The sequence below is a fragment of the Rhinoderma darwinii genome, chromosome 1 (assembly GCF_050947455.1).
Source record: "Rhinoderma darwinii isolate aRhiDar2 chromosome 1, aRhiDar2.hap1, whole genome shotgun sequence".
Taxonomy (NCBI): domain Eukaryota; kingdom Metazoa; phylum Chordata; class Amphibia; order Anura; family Rhinodermatidae; genus Rhinoderma; species Rhinoderma darwinii.
The window spans coordinates 215,984,789-216,000,232 of NC_134687.1; the positions used below are offsets into that span (position 1 = coordinate 215,984,789).

Below are 15,444 nucleotides of genomic sequence, written 5' to 3' on the forward strand. Positions count from 1 at the left end.
AGCACCCTGGACAGTGACTATTTACTGACGTCTCCTAGCAACGCTCCCGTCATTACGGGAGCCCCATTGACTTCCTCAGTCTGGCTGTAGACCTAGAAATACATAGGTCCAGCCAGAATGAAGAAATGTCAAGTTAAAAAAGCAAAACGCATCCGCAGCACACATAACATGTGCATGACAGCTGCGGACTTCATTGCGGAAATTAGAATCTCCATTGAAGTCAATGGAGAAATTCCGCCATGAGTCCGCAACCAGTCCGCCACTGCTCCGCAACAGACAGAGCATGCTGCGGACACCAAATTCCGCTCCGCAGCCTATGCTCCGCAGCGGAATTTTACGCATCGTCTAAACGAACACTGCTAAATTAAAGTGGAAGTCAATGGAGAAACGGCTCCGCTGCGGATTAACGCTGTGGAGTGTCCGCAGCGGAATTTAAGTGAAATTCCGCCACGTGTGAACCCAGCCGAAAGCTCTCTTTTTCTAGCCAATTTGGGAGTTTAATCGAACCGACAAATGTAATGCTCCAGATTCTCAACTAGCTCAAAGGAAGGTCAGTTTTATAGCTCCTCTAAACAGCAAAACTGTTTACAGCGGTGCTAACATAATTGCACAAGGGTTTTCAAGTGTTTTCTAATCATCCATTAGCCTTCTAACACAGTTAGCAAATACAATGTACCATTAGAACACTGGAGTGATGGTTGCTGGAAATGGGCCTCTATACACCTATGTAGATATTGCATTAAAAACCAGACGTTTGCAGCTAGAATAGTCATTTACCAGAGTGTATTTCTGATTAATTTAATGTTATCTTCATTGAAAAAAACTGCTTTTCTTTCAAAAATAAGGAAATTTCTAAGTGACCCTAAACTTTTGAATGGTAGTGTGTCTATATATCTATATTAATATGCACAAATATCTATATGTGTATATATATATATATATATATATATATATATATATATATATATATATATATATATATATATAAATATATATATATGCACACATATATATATATATATATATAGATAGATATACACACACACGCATATATATATATATATATATATATTTTACTAGTCCTTCTCAATGAATTAGAATATCATCAAAAAGTCTATTTATTTCAGAAATTCAATTAAAGAGTGATCTATTTCCAGCATTTTTTATTTTAATGTTGATTATGGCTAGCAGTTAATGAAAACCCAAAATTTTGTGTCTCAGAAAATTAGAATATTATATAAGCCCAATTTCAAAAATGATTTTTAATACCGAAATGTTGGCCTACTGAAAAGTATGTACAGTATCTGCCCTCAATACTTGGTCGGGGCTCCTTCTGCATGAATTCCTGCATCAATGCGGCGTGGCATAGAGGCGATCAGCCCAGGTTGCTTTGATAGCGGCCTTCAGCTCTTCTGCATTGTTGGGTCTGGTGTCTCTCATCTTCCTTTTGATAATACTCCATAGATTCTCTATGGGGTTTAGGTCAGGCGAGTTTGCTGGCCAATCATGCACAGTGATACTGTGGTTATTAAACCAGGTATTGGTACTTTTGGCAGTGTGGGCAGGTGCCAAGACCTGCTGGAAAATGAAATCAGCATCTCCATAAAGCTTGTCAGCAGAGGGAACCATGAAGTGCTCGAAAATTTCCTCCAACTGGTGACATTTTTCACAAATAATAAATGTACAGGACCGTTTCTTGGACATTTGGATTAATTAGGTGTATGTTACTTTCAGCGTCTGCAAATTGTTTGTTTTATGATGATAGAAAGTTCTTTATATCGAGATTTTTTTTATTTTGTCTTTTTATATTGTTTATTTTTCTATTAGAAAAAAACAAACAATAATATTCAAAAGTGACTTGATATATTGTAATGATGGTGCTTTATTGCTTATTATTGTATCATGCACTTATTATTATGCTTTTTGTAATAGTAAGTATATTGTATAATTACATAAATTATGATAAATATGCTTTTCATAGGTGGGACAAGCCCTCTTGGTCCCCAAATAGTTTTCAGAATGCACCCCTTTTGGTCCCTGAAGTTCATCTTGCTAGTTGCCAGATAAACAATTGTTCAGCCAACAGTTATCATCCCTAAGATCAGCTCTTGTATAACCCATGTATGTACAATCCTGTCATACAACATTATCAGTCATTCAGAACCAGCGTCTTATTGGCATTAGAATCAATGTAAAGGCTGTTTATTCATTTTTTTTAGACAAAAAATGACCACTAGGTGGCTGCCTACTCTACTTTTTCTCAGTATCCTGCTATATAGTCTATCTTTACTCATATTGCATTATTTTGGATTAAAAAGGGGCTATGTAGTAAAATGTAAACCCGAATTAGTATTTATTGTTCTATTGCTTTCATATTGACCTCGCAGAGATTAATGACTGAATTGTATGTTATTCAGGTTTCAAATATACATAGTTTCCTGACTGCATTAAACGTCCTGTGATGCTGATATTTTTCCTATTAGACTAACTTCACATCCCGTGACTGCTAAATAATGCAAACTTTTCTTCTTCTCCTTTTTTATGATAAAGTCTATGGAGCAAGAACTAATACTACAGGGTTAATAAAATATTTATATTTCTTATATTGCGGTTTTATCTTTCTCATCAATTGTTCTGTGCGGCACGCTCTGTTGGCACTCTCTTAGATACATGATAACATTAAAGCAGCAATAGTTTTAAGGATTGTTCTCAAATACATTTACATTCCGGAGTTTCACACTATTAGCTTATTTATATATTAGGAAAACACTGCCTATTTTATTTTTTTATTTTTTTTGTTTAAAGACAGCATGAAAAGAATATTGCCATCATAACTCTCAACATTCAGCAAATAGAATAGAGATCAGGTATGTGCGGTGAAAGCGGCTGTGAATTTTCACACATTCCACTCTATCTAAGGATACCCTGGCCACATCTTCACAACCACATCCAGGGCAAATTGATATTGATATAATATAATTATGTGTAACTTACCATTTTTTTCTGGTCTTTAAAAGCTGCCCATACATTATTAAATATACATAACCGAAAACTCAAGAAAAGAGTTCAGAATTAATAATTAGCATTGGAAATGTTTTTGTTTTTTATACTGGAGTGCTTCATTCACTCTATGCACTGTGTTTTTAGAATAGTGGATTTATCATAAAGCTTTCGTAAAACGTAAAACTTTACTCCAGTTATTCTTTGACTTATTGGCTTACATTTATCATTCCTCCTGATTTTGGCGGAAATTGCAGAGGTTAAACATTTCCATTAAAAATTGCCCCAAAAATTGGGCAAAATTTGTGCAAGAATTTGCAACTTTTGTTTTCATACTCTAATAAAGAAAACAGGCAAGAAAAGTATGGTGTTATCAAGCTGTAAATGTACTTTTAGACTCATTTATCAAAGGCAAAGATTAAAAAAGGTGCAAATTTGTGAAGCTAATGTATGGCTTATTAAAGCAAGGCGTAAAAAGAAAGTCCGACAATTCCAAATGTACCAGATTTATTAAGAGCCATTCACCTATTAATGAATTAAGCGCAAGTTTCCTTAAGGGTATGTGCACACACACTAATTACGTCCGTAATTGACGGACGTATTTCGGCCGCAAGTACCGGACCGAACACAGTGCAGGGAGCCGGGCTCCTAGCATCATACTTATGTACGATGCTAGGAGTCCCTGCCTCGCTGCAGGACAACTGTCCCGTACTGTAATCATGTTTTCAGTACGGGACAGTAGTTCCACGGAGAGGCAGGGACTCCTAGAGTCGTACATAAGTATGATGCTAGGAGCCCGGCTCCCTGCACTGTGTTCGGTCCGGGACTTGCGGCCGAAATACGTCCGTCAATTACGGACGTAATTAGTGTGTGTGCACATACCCTAACTATTAGAAATACTTCTTCCTAGACCAATAGACTTACCTTATACATTGTTTTAAAACACCATGGCAGAAACCTTATCCAATGCCAACCCTTATAAAAATTATATTCAAAAACATCTGCTTATCATAAGGCAATGATGTAATTCTGTTGTCCATTATCTATATGTTAAAGGGGTTTTCATCACAGACAACCTATTTAATATGGGTACCAGGAAATAACTGATTTTGCTGGGGAATCTGCAGCAAACGAGACCTCTGTACTGTAGTATTAGGGCCCATTCACACGAACGTGAATAACGTCCGTGAGCTGCGCATAGAAATCACGCGCAGCATACGGACCCATTGATTTCAATGGGGCCGTTAACACATGCGAGAGTCCGCTGCATGAAACTCACTGCATGTCCTATATTGGTGCGTTTTCACGCACCTACGCGCCCATTGAAGTTTATGGGTGCGTGAAAACCATGCACTGCACACGGGTGCACATCCGTGTGCGGTGCGTGATTTGCGCATCAATTCGGTTGAAAATAAAAAATAAAAGAAAGATGTGCTTTGCGAGTGTGTGAATAACGCATGCCACTCGCAAAGCACGCTGATGCATAACGCAATACACACGGACCAGATTCACGCGCATTTTTCACGCGTGTGAATCTGATACGCTCGTGTGAATGAGGCCTTACATGTTGGCCATTCAGACTACAGACTCCAAAAACATACTGATAGGTTAATTTGCTTCCAATAAAGTGGGTCATTGTGTGCATGTATCAGAGATAGGAAAATTAGATTGTAAGCCCCATTGGAGGCAGGGACTGATGCGAATGGTGACAACCTCTGTACAGTGTTGCAAAATATGTTAGCGCTATATAAGCAACACAAAATAAATAAAAAATAAATGTAATACATGATTATCCCGAGTCCATGAGAGATGCTGCTTGTTAGCGGCTCCCTACTCTGGATTATCCATGGTGGGGGACCTTCTCTATGACGTCCATGTACTCTGGTAGGGTATATAGATAGGGGTTGTCCTGATGGGATTTAATTTCTACAAATATATCATGAACATAGTCAGTTAACCTAAACCAAGTAAAGATGCTAAATTCATCAGCTTCTTCTGGTGAGAATGGAACCTCATGATCTAATTTGGAATAGATAGATTTGCTTTTCAGATGCCTGTTGCCACCATCTTAAAGGGAATGTGTTGCCAGAAAAACATGTTTTTTTTAAAAAAATTAAACATTTAGTGTGTGGGTGACTAAACATTGTTCAAATTTTTTTTCTTTTTTTCACGAGTCAGGAAATATTATAAATTAATTCTAATTTATAATACTACCCATTTTTGGTCACTAGATGGAGCTGTCCCCAAAATTGCAGCTTTGCAAAATTGGGAAAAAGCTCTCGCTCTAGTGAGCTCTCAGCATCCCCCCCTCCTTTATCCTGGCTAGTGCCGGGATAAACGAGGGGTTTGAACGGTGTAACCTCCTACACTGTGTGTCGCCATTTTTTGAGCTAACACACAGTGTAGTAGGTTTACATACAGTAGTAAACACACACAAACATGAACATACATTGAAATCTCTTACCTGCTCCTGCCGCCGCGGCTCCCTCCGGCCCGTCCGCTCCGTTTGCTGACGCTGGTCCAAGTGCACTAATCCGGAAGCCGCGACCGGAAGTAGTAATATTACTGTCCGGCCGCGACTTCCGGTCCACAGGAAAATGGCGCCGGACGGCGCCAATTTCAAATTGGACTGTGTGGGAGCGGCGCATGCGCAGCTCCCACACAGACGCCGTACACTGCAGTCAATGGGACGGGAGCCGTTCGCAGTCCCTATGGGACTGTGGCTGCCGTATTCCATGTCTGTATGTGTCGTTAATCGACACACACAGAAATGGAACAAAAAATGGCAGCCCCCATAGGGAAGAAAAAGTGTAAAAATAAGAAAAAGTAAAACACAAACACACAAATGAATATAAACGTTTTTAATAAAGCACTAACATCTTTAACATATAAAAAAATAATTTGTGATGACACTGTTCCTTTAAGGGTGCTCATCTGCTGGTCATATCGTATTAAAAAAGTGACATATTATCGTTGACGGCAGCACATCTCCCTGCCGACATGATAATAATGTATGGGGACGAGCGATCGGAGTAACGACCGCTCGTCCCCATTTATAGCTCCGCTTAACAGGAGCAAACGAGCGCCGATCAACGATGTCTCGTTGATCGACGCTCGCTGCACCTGCCGGTGTAAAAGGCCCTTTACTCTTCAAGAGTTTAATAATCTGGCCATCATTAGCCACCCTATCTATGGTTTATAGAATTTGGAATGCTTTTGAAAAGTTTAACATGGGCAGACCCATTTTTAAAATAAAAATATGTTCCTTGGCCAACCCTCATCTAAAACAAACAATGCAGAACGTGGCAGAACGTTGAGGTTTATTGCAGACGTTAATGAAACTTCTCTGTGCTACTGACACTTAAGTATGAAACGACCCATTGTTTATGATAAATATATAAAAAAGGAGGTGAGTTTAATTATATAGGTATATAAACGACTTATTAGCTCTGCTTCATACAATGTTGATTTATCTGCTCACTGGGATTCAAAGGATTCATTCTTACTGTTAAGAAATGCTCTATATCGTATTATTAAGATTTGTGTTTGCTGTATAAATAGCCATTGCATTAAAGAACAAAACTGTTGCACTCAACAACTTTCATGCAGGCAATGTACATATGGTTGTATGGAGATATGATTTCCAGTCCTTTTTTTTTCTAAGGACGGGATAATCTGTTCGTAATGCTGGTTTGACACTCTCTCTTTGATGTTGTGGCTCTTTGACTTTGAAGTATATAAAATCGGAGTAGTGGCATATCTTATTTCCTCCAGGTGTTGGCGGGGTGGGGGGGGGGGGGGAGACTAAAGCCATTAATTGTGTCTTGGCACATACCATAACCATCTGCGTGCTCCAGGCTGGGGTTTACAAGTAGATATATATATTATCTAGCAATACACCTCAGTCCTTTTCCAATTTTCCACCATGTTTTCCAGTTCCAGTGACAATTCACTAAACAATTCAGAATAAACCTTGAAGTGTTTACTAACTTTCCAGTGAAAATACGGCTTTGATTTAAAGGGAATGTCTGATGTATTTAACTAAAATGTAATTAAATATGAACCTGTAGAAGAAAAATAATGTGTGTGTATATATATATATGTATATATATATATATATATATATTCACTACCGTTCAAAAGTTTGGGGTCACCCAGACAATTTTGTGTTTTCCATGAAAACTCACACTTATATTTATCAAATGAGTTGCAAAGTGACTAGGAAATATATTCAAGACATTGACAAGGTTAGAAATAATGATTTTTATTTGAAATAATAATTTTCTCCTTCAAACTTTGCTTTCGTCAAAGAATGCTCCATTTGCAGCAATTACAGCATTGCAGACCTTTGGCATTCTAGCTGTTAATTTGCTGAGGTAATCGGGAGAAATTTCACCCCATGCTTCCAGAAGGCCCTCCCACAAGTTGGATTGGCTTGATGGGCACTTCTTGCGTACCATACGGTCAAGCTGCTCCCACAACAGCTCTATGGGGTTGAGATCTGGTGACTGCACTGGCCACTCCATTACAGATAGAATACCAGCTGCCTGCTTCTTCCCTAAATAGTTCTGGCATAATTTGGAGGTGTGCTTTGGGTCATTGTCCTGTTGTAGGATGAAATTAGCTCCAATCAAGCGCTGTCCACAGGGTATAGCATGGCTTTGCAAAATGGAGTGATAGCCTTCCTTATTCAAAATCCCTTTTACCTTGTACAAATCTCCCACTTTACCAGCACCAAAGCAACCCCGGACCATCATATTACCTCCACCATGCTTGACAGATGGCGTCAGGCACTGTTCCAGCATCTTTTCAGTTGTTCTGCGTCTCACAAATGTTCTTCTGTGTGATCCAAACACCTCAAACTTCGATTCGTCTGTCCATAACACTTTTTTCCAATCTTCCTCTGTCCAATGTCTGTGTGCTTTTGCCCATATTAATCTTTTCCTTTTATTAGCCAGTCTCAGATATGGCTTTTTCTTTGCCACTCTGCCCTGAAGGCCAGCATCTCGGAGTCGCCTCTTCATTGTAGACATTGACACTGGCGTTTTGCGGGTACTATTTAATGAAGCTGCCAGTTGAGGACCTGTGAGGCGTTTATTTCTCAAACTAGAGACTCTAATGCACTTGTCTTGTTGCTCAGTTGTGCAGCGGGGCCTCCCACTTCTCTTTCTACTCTGGTTAGAGCCTGTGTGTGCTGTCCTCTGAAGGGAGTAGTACACACCGTTGTAGGAAATCTTCAGTTTCTTGGCAATTTCTCGCATGGAATAGCCTTCATTTCTAAGAACAAAAATAGACTGTCGAGTTTCACATGAAAGCTCTCTTTTTCTAGCCATTTTGAGAGTTTAATCGAACCCACAAATGTAATGCTCCAGATTTTCAACTAGCTCAAAGGAAGGTCAGTTTTATAGCTCCTCTAAACAGCAAAACTGTTTACAGCGGTGCTAACATAATTGCACAAGGGTTTTCAAGTGTTTTCTAATCATCCATTAGCCTTTAACACAGTTAGCAAACACAATGTACCATTAGAACACTGGAGTGATGGTTGCTGGAAATGGGCCTCTATACACCTATGTAGATATTGTATTAAAAACCAGACGTTTGCAGCTAGAATAGTCATTTAGCACATTAACAATGTATAGAGTGTATTTTCTGATTCATTTAATGTTATCTTCATTGAAAAAAACTGTGCTTTTCTTTCAAAAATAAGGACATTTCTAAGTGAGCCTAAACTATTGAACGGTAGTGTGTATGTATGTATATGTATGTATATATATATATATATATATATATATATATATATATATATATATATCCAAAAAGAAAATTCAGCAGCACTCCAATGATCATTGATCATTGGAGTGCTGCTGAATTTTCTTTTTGGATATACGTATGGTCTTTGGATCGGGACTATCAGCTGGCACCCTTCATTACTGGAACCTATATACTGAATTAGAGTGCTGCCGTTTTTTCTACTGGTGTATATATATATATATATATATATTAAACTATTTTACAATTTATCTTTAAAGACTTTTCCTGAGAAAAAATGTCCACATTGAGGACACACACATTTTCTTCCTGTATAGATAGTACAGCAGGGTGTGTGTGCTTTATGGCAGCTGCAAAGAATGGGAGTGAATTGACTAAGAAATGTCATAGACTATTCCAGTCTCCAAGAAGTGTAAGTACAGCCGCCTTCCCTAAGGACCAAACCGTGACAGGGGAGATGCATACAGAGCCTCATCTGTGTATATAGTGCTGCTATCTTGCTTTATATAGGCCTCCAGCGGTACAATAACGCTTTCTTTTACTCACCCCATTTGCTGACCCTGTCCCAATCGATATAGTAAGGCTGAAAAGTGAGCTGCAGGAAACAGAATATGTTAGCCTATTGTGACTGCTCTAGTGGCCAGTTGATAACTGGAAAATTTCAGGATTTTAAATATGGATAGTCACATAAAAAAACAGCCCAAATTTCCCAAAAATATGTTTAACAGAAAAAGAATAATATTTTTTTTTATTATGTATTCTCTTTAAAAGGGAAACTATGAACAATTCTGGCATAAGTTGTATTTCTCATCACTCCTGTTTTTTGCATCAGGAAATTAATTGTTTAGTTAATATACCTTTGTCATACTAAATCTATGTAACACTGAATTTCTCTGTCTAAAGAGTCTGAGAATTAATTTTCCTTCTGACAATCCCATGTCGCTTTGATATATGTATTTTAATTTTAAAGAGATTTATGTTTCAATCTCATAGAAACTAGAAATGAAAACCATAAAAATTTCCAATTTCTAATACATACAAAAATGAAATAAAGGAAAAAAACTTTTAGAACTCCCATCATGTAAAATAGTAAAAAGATCAAATGAAAAATGGATTACTTGTTATAATATCATAAAACACGATTTGAGCATCTATGGACATTTCCAAGCATTGTATATCACTAAAAGCCAATTCTGCTCATGATATATGATCTAGTAAATGAACATTTTTAACCTAGAACACTCGTTTCTTCCTACAGGCATATACTGTATTATTGTCCCTTCACCTATAAGTATCCCTTACTGTAATTTTGGTTTTCTTCATTATTAATTATCAATCATTACTAATTATCCTTTAGGTAAAATAATATTCCATTGAATTTAAACAACTCTTTTTTTTTTTTTTTTTAGAAATATTTCAGATTTTCAGTTCTTTCTGTATTCTGCGTTTATGCCTAAAATTATGGCAAAGAGTAAAATTGTAGTCTTAGAATTGATAAGAATATTAAACAAAAAAGTTATATAGTCCTTGCAATAAAAGGACCTTGGTGAATGTGTCGTGGCAGGAAAAAGATTTATAGTGATTGTATAAGTAGATACAGTTGTTGGAATTGATGACTTCTCAGTAATAGTATCTTCTATAAGAGATGATGTACTCAGGTACCCTGAGGTAGGACCAACTAGAATTTTTGAACTTCTTATTTATTGAGTTTATTTCCCTAAATAATGATAGTCCTAATGTAAGCGACTTAATAGGAGATATGGATCGGATCCTAAGACCATTTTAGTCATTATCTCTGTTGCCATTACCTTTGTAACATAATCGTTACATTGTATCTTGATTATCCTTTTTAATACTTTTAATTTTTTGACACAAGTATCTAAGGTGATACATCCTAATATCAGAGAGCTCTAAGAGTGTGTTTACATGTGTTGCTTTTGTGGTGTTTTTTGGAGTTTTTTTGAGGCACAATTTGTGGCAAATAAAACGTTAAACAAATTCAGCACGTGTGAATACAGCCTTATTTTTCATTTGTGTGATGCAGTGAAAGCAATACCATGTATTTGCCAATGTGTTATAAAATCTCACGGCTATAGAGCCTCACACACCATCATATAGCTAGTATACCAAAAGGTTTGTATAGTAATTGACCTGGTAATGTACTGCTATAAAGTTATAACCAGCAACCGTGGGCACTAAATATTATCATGAAGCATTTTTTGCACTAACAACAAATGCGTCAAATTATAACTACACAGTAGACCCAAACTGTTCCACATTAGATGTAACTGTCCAAATATTTGTCCTGCAGATTGTTCCCACATAGTGATCCCAACTGTTTATACATAGTGCTACACAATTCCCATACATTAGTGTTACATAGGGATTGGTTATCTTGATAGTAGTGCCCATAAAGTAATACAAAACAAATAGGGGTTAATATACAAAGCAAAATGTACTAGAATTATGTTTTTACGGTTTTGAAAAGTGTTTACCAAAGAGTAGTCCTAAAATGCGGTAGTCCTAAAATGCTCCATTCTTTTGGCGCAATATATAGTTAAGGTATGGCAGCCATGAGGTGATGTAAAGAAGAGGAAACTATCTAACGTGTCTAGCAAGATGCGCTAAATTTATCATACAGCGTGGGCTACTGTGATAAATTTGGCACAGTTTCTGCATGTACGGTCTAGATTTTTCCTGTCTAACTTTAGGACAGTTTTTTTAAATAAATCCCACACCCCCCATAGCATTGGGGGAGGGGTGTGGGAGTGACATAGCATTGCACATTCTCAAGAGCCGAAAACATAGTAGTGGGCACGAAATAGTAACAGAATATACATGGGGCGCAACTAATAGGGGTGCAGGGGTATCAGTTGCACCATGGCACAGGAGCCTGAGGGTGCAACAAAGGTCCCTTTACCACATAGGAAGACACCAGTATGTTAAATGTCACATAGTAGATGGAACTTCAAGTAACGCCTCTGGATATATGCTAGTCAAACATTCTAGTCAATCTGACTACTAGTGCAAAAATGACTGCCCACACTCCTATTAGATTACACATTAGATTACACCCGGTTATGAATTTCAGGGCTCACAATTATCGGTGGATTGTTAGAGACATAACGGCGGTGTTCTATGATGAGTTAGTGGAGGGCAAAGTGTTAATACTTTATCCACTCCCGGTATAATAATATCTCAATATTCTCTAGTAGACCTCTTTTCCATCTGCCTGTAGCCTATATTGCAGGTAAACAGCTACTATATAATAACTAGTAAGAGGAGTGTACATAGTATATCGTACATAGTTCTTGTGAAAAATTCACAGGAAAAAGAAAACATTTTCTGTTTATTTTCGTTCTTTCCAGAGCAGCGAACTTCAAGAACTTCACATTCATCCAGCTGAACGAGGAATTCTCCCGCGGAAAAGGATTAGATGTTGGTGCTCGTGCCTGGAAAGGAAACAATGTCCTTCTGTTTTTTTGTGATGTGGATATCTACTTCAATGCAGAGTTTCTCAACACATGCAGGATCAACACACAGCCAGGTATGACCTGTCCAGCTGTGAACTGATCTCCAGCAGCTGTTCTATTTTAGGGTTAAACTCATGAATTATTAGTTCATTCACTGCCATGGAGGAGTAGAGCGCAGGCTAATGCCCACTCATAAGCACTGGTTGTCATGAAATCAGAAATCCTTTTTTTTTATTTTTTATTTACGTTTCATTTGTCTAGCATTTGCAAACTTTATATCGCTCCTTTTTTAGGGATTTCTAATGTTGCTACATTTTTGTACTTTTTTGCATTGAAATTATTATGAATCAAAAAAATAAAAAATAAAAAAATAGTTACATTTCATAAATGTTTCTAAATCCCGGCCAAGCAGTAAGCTACGCTCTACTTTTTACTCCACTTTTACAAAGTGATGTGCATGGCATAAATGGCTCTAAATTCTGACGCAAATGCTAAATAAATATGTCACACAGAAGATTATACGCTATTTTGGATTGAAATGTGGGCCTGTGTTTTCAAATTATTTTATAATTAATTTTTTAGAATTATTTTATAATTCATTATATATATAATACAGTGATGGTCACGATAGCATATATAGGGGCCTCAGATTTTTTTACAAATAGTTTTTTGTTTATAAAAGTGGTAAAACATAAAAAAAACATAGAAATTTGGTATCGTCATAATCGTGTCAACCTAAAGAATAAAGTGAACATGTCGTTTTTACCATACAATGAACGCCCTAAAAAGTAAACCCCCAAAAAATTCCACTATCGCAGTTTTTTGCCCATTTGACCACACAAATAATTTTTTATCAGTTTCCCAGTGGATTATATGGTAAAATAAATGGTGGCATGAAAAACTTCAACTTGTCCCGCAAAAAAAGCTCTCATGGCTATGTTGATAAAAAATAAAAAGTGATGGCTTTTGGAAGGCAGCGAGGTAAAAGCGAAGATTAAAAGTGGCCGCAGCGGGAAGGGAACTTTTCTTGAATTGCATTAAGTTGTACAATTCAATACAATCTCGATCATATAGTGAAAAAACCTCTACATTAACGTATACTTTTTTTTAACATGGGTGTCTATAGGCGACGGATAATCGATGTATGGCCATTGGATAGCATCCGTTACAGCCATCCAGTAAAAAAATATTGGTGTCTATGGGTGACGGATGACTGATGGATTTATCCATCAGAGGCATCCGTAGAAGGTATACTTGTTTTTACATGTTTGTTCAAACACCTTGCGCCACACATCTTGGTAAATGTCAGGTTTAGAGATAAGTTAAGGGAGGACACGTGTACTTTAACAACTTTTACTAAAAAATGGTGCTGTAATAGTAGTAAATCAGAGAAACTTTCTATTTGTTAGCATGGTGTGTCACAGACACAGGGGTCAAGGTGTGACTACAGCTATGTTTTGTGATGGTCTCTTGCCACCACCTCGTGTTTGTCCACCTTCTCCACCATGAACAAAATTATTTTTAGTATAGAGATCGCTTGCTAATATCTACTATGCTTCTTCTATTTTCAAAACCTGTTTTCTCTGACATGCCTGCATATAATGCTGCAAGCTTTGAGTTCAGTGGGTGTTCTCTGAGAAGCATGCTCTAAATCTTCTCCCCTCTCTAACATTGACATGGCTGTTTCTGTGAGAAAATATAGTTGAGAAGTCTCTTTAGGGATATATAACATGCTGTGAGTGAATAATACTACCCTGCTCTGACCACAGATGTAATAAATGACTGCAAGGTCAGACTATACACAGAGGTTTTTCTTAATATCTAATCATGGAGCAGAAGCAGCATAGATCTCTATAGGTGCTGTATACACAAATGCTCAAGAAAATTTGCAAAGTTGCTTAATTTTTTTGATTTATTGGCGCAACAAAAGGTGCACATACCCTGCAACATATACTTTACTAGACAGAGAAGATGCTTTTAAAGTCATATAATAATATTGTATTTTATCTCTTCTTTAGGGAAAAGAGTTTTTTATCCTGTTCTTTTCAGCCAGTATAACCCGGCTATAATTTATGGACATCATGATGCCATTCCTCCCATTGAGCAACAACTGGTAAGTGACTCGTAGGCAACATTAGGTCATGAAATCAATGTAGACTGTGTCTCCTCTTCCCTCACCTCTGAGGTTAAGCTCTTGGCATTCATTCTACTCTAGCTCTAGCCAAGTCAAACAAGGGATTTGCAATTTATGTACCCGGTATTGATATTTAGGAAAGTCCTAACATATTTTCCAGAAGGTAGTCTGCTGTGACCTTAGTTTAGTCTGTAGTCCAGCAGCACAATCGTATCACCAGACTTCTACCTTATATGATCTCCTAATAGGGGAAGTTCCTGAATTACATTTGGCTATGTATAACCTGGGTGTTTTATTGCACCAGACATAGAAGAGAAATATACTCCTATGTGGCCTTCACTAATAACCTAAATGCATAAACGACTGTTTCATAGAGCTGAACCTTCATTCATAGAAAACTCTCTGGTGCATAGAATAGTGGTGCTCATAGTTTTAGCAGTAGCAGCGGCACTGCAAGGTGCAAAAATAATAATTGTTTAATAGACAAAGTCTGAACACAAATTATTAGTGGGCACTATGATGCTAAAGCCGGTGTATCACTGCATGGCATGTACTTTGTCTGGACATAAAAATACATATAAAAGACTGGAGAAGCAGGGAGGCAAAATGCCGAATTTATCAGAATGTGGAACATGCTTGGAACATCCTTTTTTTTTTGTGTGTATTATTTGAACAGAGAAAATATAGCTATATACCTTCTTTGAAGGCAATGTCACATATTCCCTAACAGGGATGTCATGAGAGGGTCCCACTCTCTCGGCCCACCTCTATTAGACAGACCAGAGAGCTGCTTCAAACAGTGGCTCTCCCTCCGGTGAACCAGGCATAACATGAATGGCCAACATGTAATACTACATTTTCCCTCTAGCAGCCGCCAGAGCTTTTTCTCCACCAGGAGTTTCTGACGCTGGATCCGTAGAGATCATCTTATTATTGGGCAAGCTTCAATATGAAAAGGGGTTGTCATGATAAGGCAACCCCTGTAACCACTGGAATTATTTTATTGCCCGAAGGTCTGTTTGGAACTTATAGTTGGCCTGCAGACCTAATAGCAGATATACTGTTTTT

The 15,444-nt window shown here is 37.5% G+C and overlaps 1 protein-coding gene across 2 annotated transcripts in view; it reads left to right on the plus strand.

The window, feature by feature from the left end:
* CSGALNACT1 (chondroitin sulfate N-acetylgalactosaminyltransferase 1) overlaps nt 1-15,444 on the plus strand; it is a 395,968-nt gene that overhangs the window by 348,986 nt on the left and 31,538 nt on the right. For both annotated transcript variants that reach the window (XM_075861555.1, XM_075861564.1), the window contains 2 exons: nt 12,138-12,316; nt 14,261-14,355. In XM_075861555.1, the coding sequence (XP_075717670.1) occupies nt 12,138-12,316; nt 14,261-14,355 (274 nt within the window). The remainder of the gene's footprint in view (nt 1-12,137; nt 12,317-14,260; nt 14,356-15,444) is intronic.